The sequence below is a fragment of the Dermacentor variabilis genome, chromosome 5, assembly GCF_050947875.1.
Source record: "Dermacentor variabilis isolate Ectoservices chromosome 5, ASM5094787v1, whole genome shotgun sequence".
In the NCBI taxonomy this organism is placed as follows: domain Eukaryota; kingdom Metazoa; phylum Arthropoda; class Arachnida; order Ixodida; family Ixodidae; genus Dermacentor; species Dermacentor variabilis.
Genome location: NC_134572.1, coordinates 192,166,070 through 192,179,815, shown reverse-complemented (window position 1 = coordinate 192,179,815; position 13,746 = coordinate 192,166,070). Strand labels below are relative to the sequence as shown.

The following is a 13,746-nucleotide window of genomic DNA, read 5'->3' as shown; positions in this document are numbered from 1 at the left end:
ATCCCAAAAAGTTCTAGAGTGTTGTTAAGGGTGCACTCGAAAACGTATTGTCAATAACTGGCGGCAGTGGCATAACCGTTTCTCGTTCGCAATGTTGTTACATATTCAACAAAGTATCCTCAAAAGCATTTTTAGATGAGTCTGCTGAGTGCCTGCCAGAATTTTGTGATGCAAACTTTCCTACAATGGTTCCTGTACTAATTGATTACAGTGGTATCGTTGCCCTTATTAACAATTGAAAGGTTTTGTGATCATACGGCGTGGCGTCAGTGGTGGAAACGCAAAATTTTTGAAAAGTATGGTTGCTTACTCATCCATTTTTTAATAAACTTTTCGCTTAGACTTTAAATTCTGGTGTGGTGCCTTGTGATTGGAAGGTGGGCAAAGTGGTGCCATTGTTTATATCTTGTTACACTCATACTGCACTTAATTATAGGCCAATATCATTGACAAATGTCCCTTGTAAGATTTTTGAACATTTCATTTATTTGTAGCTGGTTAACTTTCTTGAAGCTAATTCCTTTTTCACATCTCGTCAGCATGGTTTCAGGGAGACATTCTTCTGTGAAATGCAATTAATTTCGTTTACTAATGAACTATTAGTAACTCTAGACTTGGAATTTTATATTGATTGTGTGTTCTTAGATCTCTCTATAGCTTTTGTCCTTGTCTGCCATGAACTAATTTATCTTAAGCGCAGTAAACTAAATCTTGTCCCAAACATTCTTGCTTGGATAAAAGAACTTTTTGTTAAACCGACAGCAATTTGTAACTGCTAATAGCTATGATTCTTCTCTACGTCCTGCCCTTTCAAGAGTGCCCCAAGGTTCTGTCCTTGGGCCCATTCTTTTTCTTATTTACATAAGTTACCTGATTGGATTAACTCCTCTATTAGGCTTTTTGCAGACGACTGTGTTGTATGTCACGTGATTTCCTCTGATAATGACACATTGACCTTGACAATATTTGATTGGTGTAACACATGGAAAATGAAACTCAATGAGATGAAGTGCAAACCAAGGAAAATTTCTTGTAAACTTTCCACTAATGCTTGTAGGTATAACATAAATGGTTCCCCTCTCGAAGAAGTCACTACTTACATATACTTAGGGGTTCACAATAATTCTAACCTGTCTTGGTAATCACACATTAATTATATTGTCAGTAATGCTAACCGCATGCTTGGGCACCTGCGCCGTAATTTCTCAATGACCCCTTCTTCTCGTAAACTCCTTCCTTATAAAACATTTGTTCGTTACAAACTAGAATATGCATTAGCTGTGTGGGATCCATTTACTGAAGGTCTTATTAGTCACCTTGAAGCTGTACAGAATTGTAGTGCACGCTTCATTTCTTCCAACTACTCCCGTCTTTCCACTATTTAATATATGAAAACAGTGTTACAGCTTCCGTCCCTTTCATTACGCAGGAAAGTAGCATGTCTCTCCTTATTTCATGAGATTTACTACCATAACCCTCATCATAAGCAAAAATTACTTTCCCAGCCTTCATTATATTGATACAAGGCAGAAAGATATTTAAACAATGCGCGCAGGTTCGTGCACCCCCCTCAAGAGGACAACGGTGTATTGGAGGAAAAGACGAAATAATGGCACGTATTTTCACTGCACGCACTCGCATCGCAGGTGGCTGTTTTCGGCGTCTGGAAGAAGAAGACGAGGTGACGCGACGCTCGAGAGAGAAGAAGGCCTTCCTGATCTCCCATTTAGAATGCGGCAGTGATTTTTATTTACCCCCAGGCCACAAGTTAGCCCACAATAAATAGTTGTATCTGTACTCCCTTAACTGTCCATTAAAATTCTGGTGGAGGTGCTGGGTAATGATTTCCAGCCCAATTCGAGTTGGAGAAAGCAGCACGGAACGACGCCATCTCAGACCCAACGAGCTTACGCCTGTCCACCAGCGCACGAGCCGTCGCCTACGTGGTGAGCCGCCTAAGTTTCCTCTTTTGCCGGAGCAGACTATAATAGCAGCAGCGGACAATACTGAAATGACATCCCAGACAGCCTCAACCCGCATCGTTGTTGATCAGCCGCGAACGCCCGAGCCTTTTCACGGCGACACCTTCGAAGGCGCCGAGGACTGGTTGGAAGGCTTCAAGCGCGAGGCTGACTACATTGGATGGGACAAAAACTGAAAGCTCCGCAACGTTTACTTTGCGTTGCAAGACTGTGCGCGAACGTGGTTTGAAAACCACGAAGCTGTCCTCCGGTCGTGGGATGACTTCGACGGGAGCTGTTGGCCACGTATCCGAGCACAGACCGCCAGGAAAGGGCTGAAGCCGCTTTGTAAGCAAGAAGCCAGCGAAACAACGAAAGTGTGGCAATGTATCTCGAAGATATATCCCGCTTATTCCGCCGAGCCGACCCGAGCATGAGCGAGGACAAGAAGCTTCGGCACCTGATGCGCGGTGTGAAGCAGGAGCTTTTTGCCGGTTTGGTTCGCAGCCCTCCACGCACCGTTGCCGAATTCCACTCCGAGGCGACAACTATGGAAAGGACTCTTCAACAGCGTGCGAGACTCTACAACCGCGATATGAACGTCGCCTCTATGGATGCAATGTCGGCAATGTTCGGGAACAGCGTCGAGGTCTTACGAGAACTCATAAGATCTGTGGTTCGAGAAGAGCTCCAGAGGCAACAGCTGAACAACGGCCCCACAGCGGTCTCTTCGTTAGCAGAAGTGGTTCGCGAAGAAGTGAGACAAGCAGTCCACAAACGGCACCCGGCAGCACAGCCGCAAGCGTCGTCACTGGTACGGCCGACGGTATCGTACGCCGAGGTACTCAGAGGATCTCCAGGACGTACTTTCGGCGCGGCAACTGCGCATGTACCCAAACCTCAGTTCTTGCCGTCTCTGCCGGAGACGAGATTCCGGAAGGCTGACATATGGCGCACTCCTGATAGAATCCCGCTGTGCTACCACTGCGGCGAAGCTGGTCATCTCTACAGGATGTGCGAATACCGCAGAGCGGGACTTCGGGGGTTTTTCATAAATGCTCCTTGCCCAAGAAACGGTGAACGCCCTTTCGAGATCCAGGAGTATTTGTCAACGCACCAAAGCTCTCAGACTTCACAGCAACACCAACCTCGGTCAACAGTGCCGCTGAGGTAACGATCACCGAGCCCGCATCCATTCTCAAGCTCCCCAAGGCGACACCCCCAAAGCCCACGTCGGGAAAACTACTAACCGGCGACCTGTGGAGGTGAGGCTGCTGTCGGCGCAAGAACGGAGCCTCCAGCGCTGATTCTGAAATATAACGACGGACGCGAGAGCAGTTGCGAAAAGAGTGACGTAACTTCCGATTTATGTTTGTTTATAGACGGCTGCGAAATTACTGCTTTAGTAGGCACAGGCACAGACCATTCTGTTATGAGTAAAGTACTTGCCAGAAGACTGAAAAAAGTGCTGACTCCTTGGAGAGGACCGCAAATTCGAACCGCCGGTGGACACCTGATCAATCTGGTAGGCAGGTCCACTTCTAGAATTGGAATACGCGGCTTTACATACGTCGCCAGTTTCATTGTCCTATCAGAATGCTCAAGAGATTTAATTATGGGAATGGACTTTTTGCAGGCGAACGGTGCAGTTATCAACTTGCAGGAATCCTGTGTGTCGTTATCAACGAAGCACGCCATTGCGACGTTCGAGTGAGAAGAACAATTCAATGCACTTCAGATTATAGACAACGACATCACGATACCCCTAAGATCCAGCATAGCTGTCACCGTAAGAAGCACCGTATTCAGTGACTATGAAGAAATAGCAGACAGTAACACTGGGCTCTTACTCGAAAAAGGGATCTGTATGGCAAGGGGTCTTGTTCGGCTGCGTGACGGGTGTTCAAATGTCTTCCTGACTAATTTTGGAAATGAAGTCCAGCATGTTGCGAAGGAAACCGTCATTGCCCGCCTTAACGATTATGAACAGATTACGGATTTGAGCCCTTCCGATGCTGCACTACTGGAGTCTGACAACGTAGACTCCATACTCGCATCCGTCAACATCGAAGCAGCACTATCACCGAGCCAGAAGCAGGAAATAGAGAACCTTGTATGAGAATTCACCTCGTGTTTCTCAATGACATCGAAAGTCCAGAGACATCCATCGCCAAACACCGTATCATTGTCGACGAAGCTGTGAGGCCTATTTGCCAGCATCCCTACTGAATGTCACCGAAGGAGAGAGAGATCATCAGCAAACAAGTCGAAGAAATGCTTAGAGACGACGTAATTCAACCATCGACCAGCCCGTGGGCTTCGCCTGTGGTGTTGGTAAAGAAAAACGATCAGACCTTGCGCTTCTGCGTTGATTATCGGAAGCTAAACGTCGTCACAAAGCAGGATGTCTGTCCCCTTCCGAGGATCGATGACACCCTCGATAGACTACGGGATGTGAAATTCTTTTCCTCTCTCGACCTCAAAAGCGGATACTGGCAAATAGAAGTGGACAAATGGGATCGTGAAAAGACAGCATTCGTCACACCAGATGGACTATACGCATTCAAGGTAATTCCATTCGGCCTCTGTTCCGCACCTGCCACCTTTCAGTGGATGATATACACTGTGCTCTCTGGGTTAAAGTGGCAGTCCTGTCTGGTTTATCTTGACGATGTCGTGATTTTTCCTACCACCTTTGCTCAGCATGTGGAACGACTAAGGACTGTGCTCAAAGCTATTAGTTCAGCAGGGCTGACGATAAAGCCACAAAAATGTCACCTCGGCTTCCATGAGCTCCTTTTCCTTGGCCATGTGATCAGCTCTGAAGGCAACCGTCCTGACCCTGAGAAGACCGCAGCAGTAGAAAAGTTTCCTAGACCAACAGACAAAAAGGCTGTTAGGCGACTCCTAGGACTTTGCGCCTACTACAGGCGTTCCGTCAAAAATTCTTCAAAGATTGCCGAGCCATTAACGTGATTAACGAAAGAAGATATGCCTTTCGTATGGCACAGAGAACAAGAAGATGCATTTAATAAGCTGCGACGGCGACTTCAAAACCACCCGGTCCTTGCGCACTTTGATGATGAAGCAGAAACAGACATCCACACAGACGCCAGCAATTTAGGACTCTGTGCCATCCTCGTTCAGTGGCAAAACGGAGAGGAAAGAGTGATTGCATACGCTAGCCGCACTCTTTCAAGGCCTGAAACCAACTATTCAGCCACAGAAAAAGAATGCCTGGCAGTAATATGGACCATAGGAAAATTTCGACCATACTTATACGGTAGACCGTTCCGAGCAATCAGCAACCATCACTCATTGTGCTGGCTTGCAAACCTGAAAGATCCTTCTGGACGACTTGCTAGATGGAGTCTGAGGCTGCAGGAATACGACATATCAGTCGTGTACAAGTCAGGTCGCAAGCACAGTGATGCTGATTGTTTATCACGTGCGTCGGTCGAATCTGCTCCTGTGAAAGATGGACACGAATTTCCATTTCTTGGAGCCGTAACCACATCTGAGATGGCCAAACACCAGCAGTCTGACGCCGAGTTGCTTCTACTCATCAGGCACCTCGCGGGACACCCCGTCCATGTTCCGCGAGTTTTCTCCCGGGGATTGTCATCGTATGTGATGAAAAAATGGCGTCCTGTACAAAAGAAATTTTGAGCACAGCACAGAGAAATTTCTACTCATTGTTCCTTCAGCTTTGCGATCCGAAATCTTGGAAGCCTGTCACGATGACCCATCGGCAGGACATCTCGGAGTGAGCAGAATGTTTGCCTGAATTCATGCTAAGTACCACTGGCCAAAGCTATTGGATTCAGTACAGCATTATGTGCGAACATGTCGGGATTGCCAGACGCAAAACGCCTCCATTAAAACCTGCAGGCCTCCTTCAACCAATAGAACCCCCAGGAGCCCCATTCGAACAAGTAGGAATGAACTTGCTTGGTCCCTTTCCGACATCGCCATCAGGGAAACGATGGATTGTAGTAGCGACGGATTACCTAACCCGATGTGCCGAGACATCCTCTCTAATCAGTGCAACGGCCGTTGAAGTGGCTGAATTCTTTGTCACCAAGATAGTATTACGACATGGTGCCTCTGCAATTATCATCACGGACCGAGGAACTTCGTTCACAGCCGATTTGACTCAATCCATCAAGAAACTGACTCATACCAGCCACAGGAAAACAACTGCCTATCACCCTCAAACAAATGGGCTAACCGAGCGATTGAACAGGACGCTGACTGATACGTAGACTTAGAGCACCGTACATGGGACGAGATCCTACCATATGCGACATTCGCCTACAATACCGCATTGCAAGAGACCACTCAAGTAACGCCATTCCAACTTGTTTTTGGACGAACAGTTACCACACCCTTGGATGCAATGCTGCCTGTCAGCGATAGTACAGAACCCTGACATCAGTGACTTTACGCAGAGGGCCGAAGAAGCACGTCAGCTGGCGCAACATCACATTCAACAAAGGCAGCGCACCGATGCGGACCGATACAACCTGCAGCGAAGGGAAGTCGATTATGCACCAGGCGACAGAGTATGGGTGTGGACTCCCGTGCGGACACGCGGCCTGTCCGAAAAGCTTTTGCGCAGTTATTTCGGCCCTTACACAGTACTTCGCCGCATCAGTCCCCTGAACTACGAAGTTACGCCAGAAGGTCAAGTGAGCTCATCACGATGCCGGCGTCGCACAGAAACTGCACATGTGGTCAGACTGAAGCCATATTATAACAGGCAGTGAATATTCGACCAAACATCTATTCTGTGCCATATACCACTTTGGTAGAGACAACAGCTTGTGAACAATTTAGTCGCTTTACGCATCGGGACAATACTTTTTGGAGGGGGGATAATGATACAAGGCAGAAACATATTTAAAGAATGCGCGCAGGTTCGTGCGCACCCCTCAAGAGGACAACGGTGTATTGGAGGAAAAGACGAAATAATGGCACGTGTTTTCGCCGCACACACTCGCATCGCAGATGGCCGTTGTCAGCTTCTGCAAGAGGAAGATGTGGTGACGCGACGCTCGAGAGAGAGGAAGAAGGCCTTCCAGATCTCCTGTTTAGAACGCGGCAGTGCTTTTTATTTACCCCCAGGGCACAAGTTAGCTCACAATAAATGGTTGTATGTGGACTCCCTTAACAGTCCGCTACAATATAATCTCGTATTGAGCATCATTATAGAGGGTTTGTTCCTCATTGTCACGCTACCAACACTTTCATTCTTTCGTTCCTCAAACTTGTAATGATTGGAACCACTTGCCCACCTCCACTGTATCTATTACAGACCCCAGTGACTTTAAAAATGCGCTTGAATATGTTACTTAATACTTGCTTTGTGTTTTTTTTAATACTTATTGTTACCATTCCCTTCTGTAATGCCCTATGGGCCCTAAAGGTATTCATATAAATAAAAATAAATAAATACTGCTCGGTATCCTACACCAGCAAGGCAAGACTTTCTCAAGAGCTTACAATAACATCGAAGTGAAGGTGATGCCCTCAAGCGAAAGCGTTGCAATCGGTAGAGTCCCCACAGTGATGGTGGTGACACTGAAACCGGCAAAGGCTTCAGTGTCTCGACATGGATGCTTTGGCATAGGCGAAAAAAAATGTTGATCTTCTTTTCTCTGACATGACGGCACAAATGAACCACCACGATGCTTCGTCTCATCAGACATCACTGCATGCTTTGTCAATTTGTCTGATAGTGTATTGATTTGGGTTGTCTCGCTGTATGGTCCAATGTATGACTTTAGATAGGTCACTGCATCTTTGACGTCAAACGTTTATAAGAACATTAAACCCACAAAGTTCTGGAATTAAATACCTAAAGCACGACTTTTGAAATGTCAATGCACCTTTCGCATAAAGTGTTTATGAGAACTTTATATCCATAAAGTTTCAGAATTGAAATCCATGCGCTCCGTAGATTCCACAGCCTCCGTGAGATGCCACGACAAGCCAACTTGCCATCAAAATGCCCTTGAAATTTTGTGCTCGGATGCATCTCCTTGCGTTATGTGACTCCAGGTGCGTGGGCGTTGCCATGAAATCCAGCTTGAGTTCGCAAGGTCCATGCTGAAACATCTTTTCGAGCGTGAAAAAGACATTCTAGACAAAATTCATAATAATTTCCGGCCCTGGGGGATGTCTTGGTCGACTGTGCATGACAACATGAAAAAGTTTTGGGTAGGGCTGAAGCCCCATGAGCCCCCACCCCGGGCTATGCCCCTGAAACTCATCCACCACTCCTTCAAGGACTTCATCCATGTAACATAACAGTGTCTAGTCAGCGTATGAACGAGAAATATGTTGACCGATTATAGCACCGGCGTAAATTCCAAACCCCGTATTGAATGACCACTGGTACTGGTGCCGAGTGCACTTCACCCAGTGTGAATTGGAGTAACTCCAGTAGTGTGAATTATGCAAATTTACCTGCCTGTTTCTGCAAAAATTGGCTTCGTCTGTGCACATGATGTTGCTCAAAAAGTATAGGGACTCATTGGCTTTTGTGAGAACCCAATTCGAGAAATCTAGGCGATTCTGCAGGTCATTGTCTTGCAAGCATTGGTGCAGGTTAAGGTGGTACGGGTGAAAGGCAGAGTCATTTAGGACCTTCCAAACTAAACTAAACCGTAGTTTGTATGAAGCGTATCTTTCTTGGGAGATCATGTGTCGTCAATTGTGGCTGTGATCTTTCTCAATAAAGTTTTTAAGAAGTTCATTTGGGTTAGATTTAACTTCATGGTGTACAACCACAGCACATTTTTTATATAGTATATTATTTATTATTAACAGTCCATCTTTTTTGAAAAGTGACACTGTATGTGATCTAAAGGGCAGCAGTTCAGTTAAACGCAGAGCTCTTTTTTTGTAACGAATATAAATAGCTGAAGTTCATTTTTGTCGTTGTCCCCCATATAAGAAGGCAGTAGTGAAGGTGCGAATGTATTGTGTAGTAAGTTTGTCTTTTTAGCCATGCTGGTTATTGATAAGTGACGTAATGTGTAGAATATGCCAACTGCTCAGGAGATGTTTTTTCTTAAGTAGATGTGAACAGACCAGTCTAAATTTTTGTGGAAGAAGACACCGAAGAAATTGTGTGATGTAACACGGTCAATAGGCTGTCCCTGAAAGCTAATAAACTTTTCACTTGTATGTATCTTATAATGGTGTCTAAATACTGTATACTTTGCTGCTTTAGTGTTTAAATTTAACCTATTTGCCCTTCTGCCAGCTAGATTTTCTAACCACAGATTGGCCTGCGACTTAAGGACATCAACATATCTAGCCCGGAGAAAAATACATTGATCTCGTCAGCGTACAAAGTAAGTCTTGAGTGTACATTCTTAGAAAAGTTTACACCTTTTGGGGCTTACCTCGTCCCAAAGAGTGCCTTATCTGCCTTGCTTGCATTTCCTTTCTTGAAAACTCGGCACTCGCTACTTTGCTTTCGAGAATGCTGTGTCATCCTGATCACCCACATGCCGTTCGTGACTTGGAAGTACCGGACTCGCAGTGTTAAAGAAAGGAAATGCGGGCAAGACAGATGACGATTATTGTTGTGGGACAAGGTACGACCCAAAGGGCATAAACTTTTTTAAGAGTGTAGTGATAAATTTTCCTTTTGCATTTTCTTTCTGTTACTTCTTTCTTATAGAAACAAATTAACTAACATTCCAACTACTATGAACAACATTTGTTCGCCATAAAGGTGGAAAAATTATCGATGACACACCCTCGGCAGCCAATCGGATAGCTTACCCTACTGCCATCATATGGTCACTTCGCATCACCTGGGCAGGGGCGGCTGAAAACTTAGCTGAGTGGTGTGCTATGATCGGTAGCGATGTACATTTTTAAAATGTTATAATAAATTACACGCTTTATGCGGAGCACTTAGATGCATCTATTAATGATCAGAAGGATCTGCCCTAATGACTCAGTATGTTTGTACAAAATTGTTTCAGGATTCCTTTAATACAAATAATTTTATGGGCAACTGGCTATTAAGCATCGCTTGAGATTTTTGCAAAGGTTATCAAGTAGACAGGCGAAGACTAAACTTCGACGACGATGGCATGACTTAGTTTCGCGTTATATGCGCTGCATGCTATGGGCGCGATGGTGAGCCAAGAAGGATGGTGGCTTGATGTGCGCCGCCCTCCCACGAGCTCGTAAGCATGCACTAGAAGGGGAGGTGGGCGAGCATTTCCTCTTCTAGCCCAGCCGTGGCTGCGCACAGCTTTCCGCTCCACATAGCGCAGTCTTGGCCTATCTTGTATCTAAACTTCGGCGGGTGCAAAAGTTGGGCGTGCCGAGACAGCTGATCGCTTCATGTGCACTGTGTTCGCACGTGCCTGTGTTGGAGGTTGCGTAGTTCAGAGATGCGTTGAAGCAAGATGCAGCACGAAGTGTTCGCTCCTCAATGCGGGCGCTCTTTATCATGCCAGTGTTCATGGCCACCAAGTGATATCCGTTCATGTTTGCTTTGCGCACATGCACCACGCTTGGGAATTTAATTAGTAAGCGAATGTTTACTGCATATTGTAGGGCCGATAAAATCTACGGACCTTATTTCGTCTAGTTGTCTAATACTGGTAAATTGCTGTCTATGCCTTGCATTTCAGACAAAACTGCAATTTCTTTTCTCCATCGCTAAAGTATAACAAAACGCAGATAGCACTTTTTTATTGCACACATGAAATTCACCTTCTTGAAAAGAGTGTTTGACTTTATTAAGCTGCATAACAAGTGCTGCGAGATACATGTGTCCATAGCAGTGGTGTTTTTACGAGCCAATAGATGTCGCAACTGCCCATTGCACAGACGTTTTCATGGGCTAAGCTTCCTTGCTGTTGTCACACAATCATTAATTTTGAATAGAACAAGTAAACACAACAATTAAATGTCAAATACTTTAATGTAAATTAATTTACAGGGAGCACGCTTGCGTTGGTCATCTATATGCCAAATTACACTGGAAACGAGGCAGTGCACAACAGAACAACATTTCTATTCATGTCCCCGAAGGTGACGAAATGACCAGGCATAGTTATATAAGAGGGTTTTATTGAAGGGAAACATGCTAAACATACACAGAATTAGCAAAAATACGCATCAGAAAACAAAAAAGACTCGAGACCGTGAATTGCATCAGGGAACATAGAAGGTATATCATATAGGCACCAAGACATAAAAAAAAATATTAACAGTGAGAACTGGTAATGATGCAAAAATTCAAGTTTGGCACAACAATGATGACGAATCTATGTCCCTAAAATACTGCAAACTCTAGGTAAGACTGGTATAGCATAAGTGAATGCTTATTTCAGGTGTTGGCGCTCTCAGCGAAGGTGTAACCAGCCCAGCATGGGTCGTTGAGTAAGCTTCTTTGCCATGTGATGGCGCTTGTCTGGCTGCAGTAGCAGCATGTGGAAAACGGATGTGCAACTCTAATCCCATACAATAACTGTAGGTTCAGTGAGTAGAAGTACTTTCATAAAACAAAGTGACTTGATATCTGCTTCGCTCGCAGAAGTGTCGGCTTGTATATGTTGTTACATGATGTCACAGTGGGATAGCACTGTGTGCGCTAGTAGATTATGTTCTAGATGCTCTGGTCAACATTTGCTGTGAAATCGATCAAAGTTGCCGCTTGGCAGACCAAAGCTTCGTGTGGATTGACCCCATGCTTTGTCTGATAGCTGTTTGTGTTTACTAAAATGCCTACAGTGGGGGGCACATCTACTAAAGACAGATTTTCTATTGCAGTACCAACTAAATGGACACTCCAGGTGAATTTCCACTGGTGTTGGCATCGCCATGATGTTTTGCATAACGTCTGAGTGCGATAAGGTTGTGGCAGCACGCCGTATGTGAGGATGAGCCAGGGGAGTTGGTGGCTTGGTGTGGCCACATCTCGTGCGCACAAGGGAGGAAGGCGGAGAGCATGCGCGCCAACTTTTCGCACATGCAAGGGGAGACTGGGGAGATGTGCGCGTGCTAGGAAGCGGGGGTAGGAGGGGGGCAGGGTAGCGCATCTTTGGCTCTGCTGCAGCTGCGGCTGCAGCAGAGCCTTTTCTTGGAAGTAATGTGCAGTGAGTTCGAACGCTAGCCTACCCGAGATAGCTGATGGCTTCGTGTGCCCTGTGGTCCTGTGCGCCTGGTTTGCGTTGAAGCGAGGCAGCATGAAAGGGAATTCGCTTGCCGCTGCTGCTCTTCACACCAGGTTTCCGACAGCAAGTGCCCACGGTCATTGAGTGAGACGTGTTGATGTTTTCCTGCGCGTGCATGGCACTATGCTTGTTAATTTAGTTATTAAGCCAATGGTTACTGCACTTTATACAACTAATAAAACTGCTAACCTTACTGCGTAGAGCTGTCTATTAGCGATCACAATCAATGCTTCGCTTTTTGGACGAAACTGCGACTCTTCTTTATTTAAGTGAGGGAAAGCATTTGGCCTTACGCTTTTGTCTTTATGTTGTTCCAAGATCAGTAATGTTCATATCAAACACACAGAGCATTACTGTAGCACCATTTGTTAGCCACAGACACTTCCATTTTATTGCTACTTAGTGCCTGAGGCACATTCATGGGTGGAAAATGTTTGAGGCCGATATAGACAAATTAAGCGACTGTTGTGAGATGAGGGCTGAAAGCGTGTTTCACAAAATTAGTTGGAAAAATGTACAGCTATGTTATTTTTACGAGGAGAGGCAATAAATGGTGATGTTCCTCTTTCACTGTCGCCTGACCTCTCCACTCCTTGCCACATTGCCTCAGAAGTGCAGTTCCTACCTGTTTAAGCATGATCATACAGCTAATGCACACATCTGTGTTCATTGTGCCTGCAAAGGGCTAGTGAACATACTGTGGTAGTAATTGCAGCTTGAGCGAGGGAACTTCCTACTGAAGAAAGTTGGCTGAACTACTAACCTCGGAAAAAGTGCCAAGCGCATTGTTTGCCAGGATGGGTCAGAGTTGTTGAGCTCATGGGGCCCTATGCAGTGGGTTGAGGACATTATTAGAGAGTTTTGGTTTCTTTGCAAGCTCCTTACTGTTTATGGAGCATTGGGTTACTGGAGGCATGAACGTGAGTGTCTGGGTTGGTGGCATCGAATTCAACCGGACGGACGGACGGATGGACAGGAGTTATTGTAGTAACCAGGTGTTTTCTGCTTCTCTGCTGGTGCAAATTTTCAGCAGTGGCATAAGTGTGGACATGTTGCCTTTTAACATTATTTTTTAGGCAAGAGCACTCACAGCACAAAGAAATGTGTCTATAAAACATAGTGGTTTGATGAAACGTCACCAGATGTTGCTGCCAGCGTTTGATGACCTGGTATTGCGCAAATACCCTTGTGTATACTGGAATATCAGACATGCTAAAATGTTCAATTCTTTGTGCAGGCAACCGCCAGCTGGGCGCGGAGGCATGGCGATGCTCTCTCTCAAAATCAGTGTGCCTGACAACAAGGTGATCAAAACTATTCAGTTTGAACCTGGCACATTGGTCTACGATGCCTGCCGTATCATTCGCGACAAAGTTCCAGACTCTGCTCTTGGTGACGGTGAGTGCTTGTTCGTGCCCTCTCATCTCATCGGGCCAGAGGTCATGGCTCGTCCTTTCAGCATGGACAAGTTACTTGGGCCATGGGATGATGCATCATTGCAGTGATCAGCTCTGATAGATTTAATAACCTTCTTTAGTGAAAGTGAAGGTATGATCATTCCTTATAGGGAA

The 13,746-nt window shown here is 45.6% G+C and overlaps 1 protein-coding gene across 5 annotated transcripts in view; it reads left to right on the top strand.

Moving 5' to 3' along the window:
• rhea (Talin_middle and talin-RS domain-containing protein rhea) overlaps window positions 1-13,746 on the top strand; it is a 439,862-nt gene that overhangs the window by 70,972 nt on the left and 355,144 nt on the right. For 4 of the 5 annotated variants that reach the window (XM_075693866.1, XM_075693865.1, XM_075693867.1 and 1 more), the window contains one exon: window positions 13,413-13,573. In XM_075693866.1, coding sequence (XP_075549981.1) covers window positions 13,413-13,573 — 161 coding nt within the window. Of the gene's footprint in view, window positions 1-9,245; window positions 9,326-13,412; window positions 13,574-13,746 lie in introns of those variants that run through there. The other variant, XM_075693868.1, reaches the window with a different exon arrangement.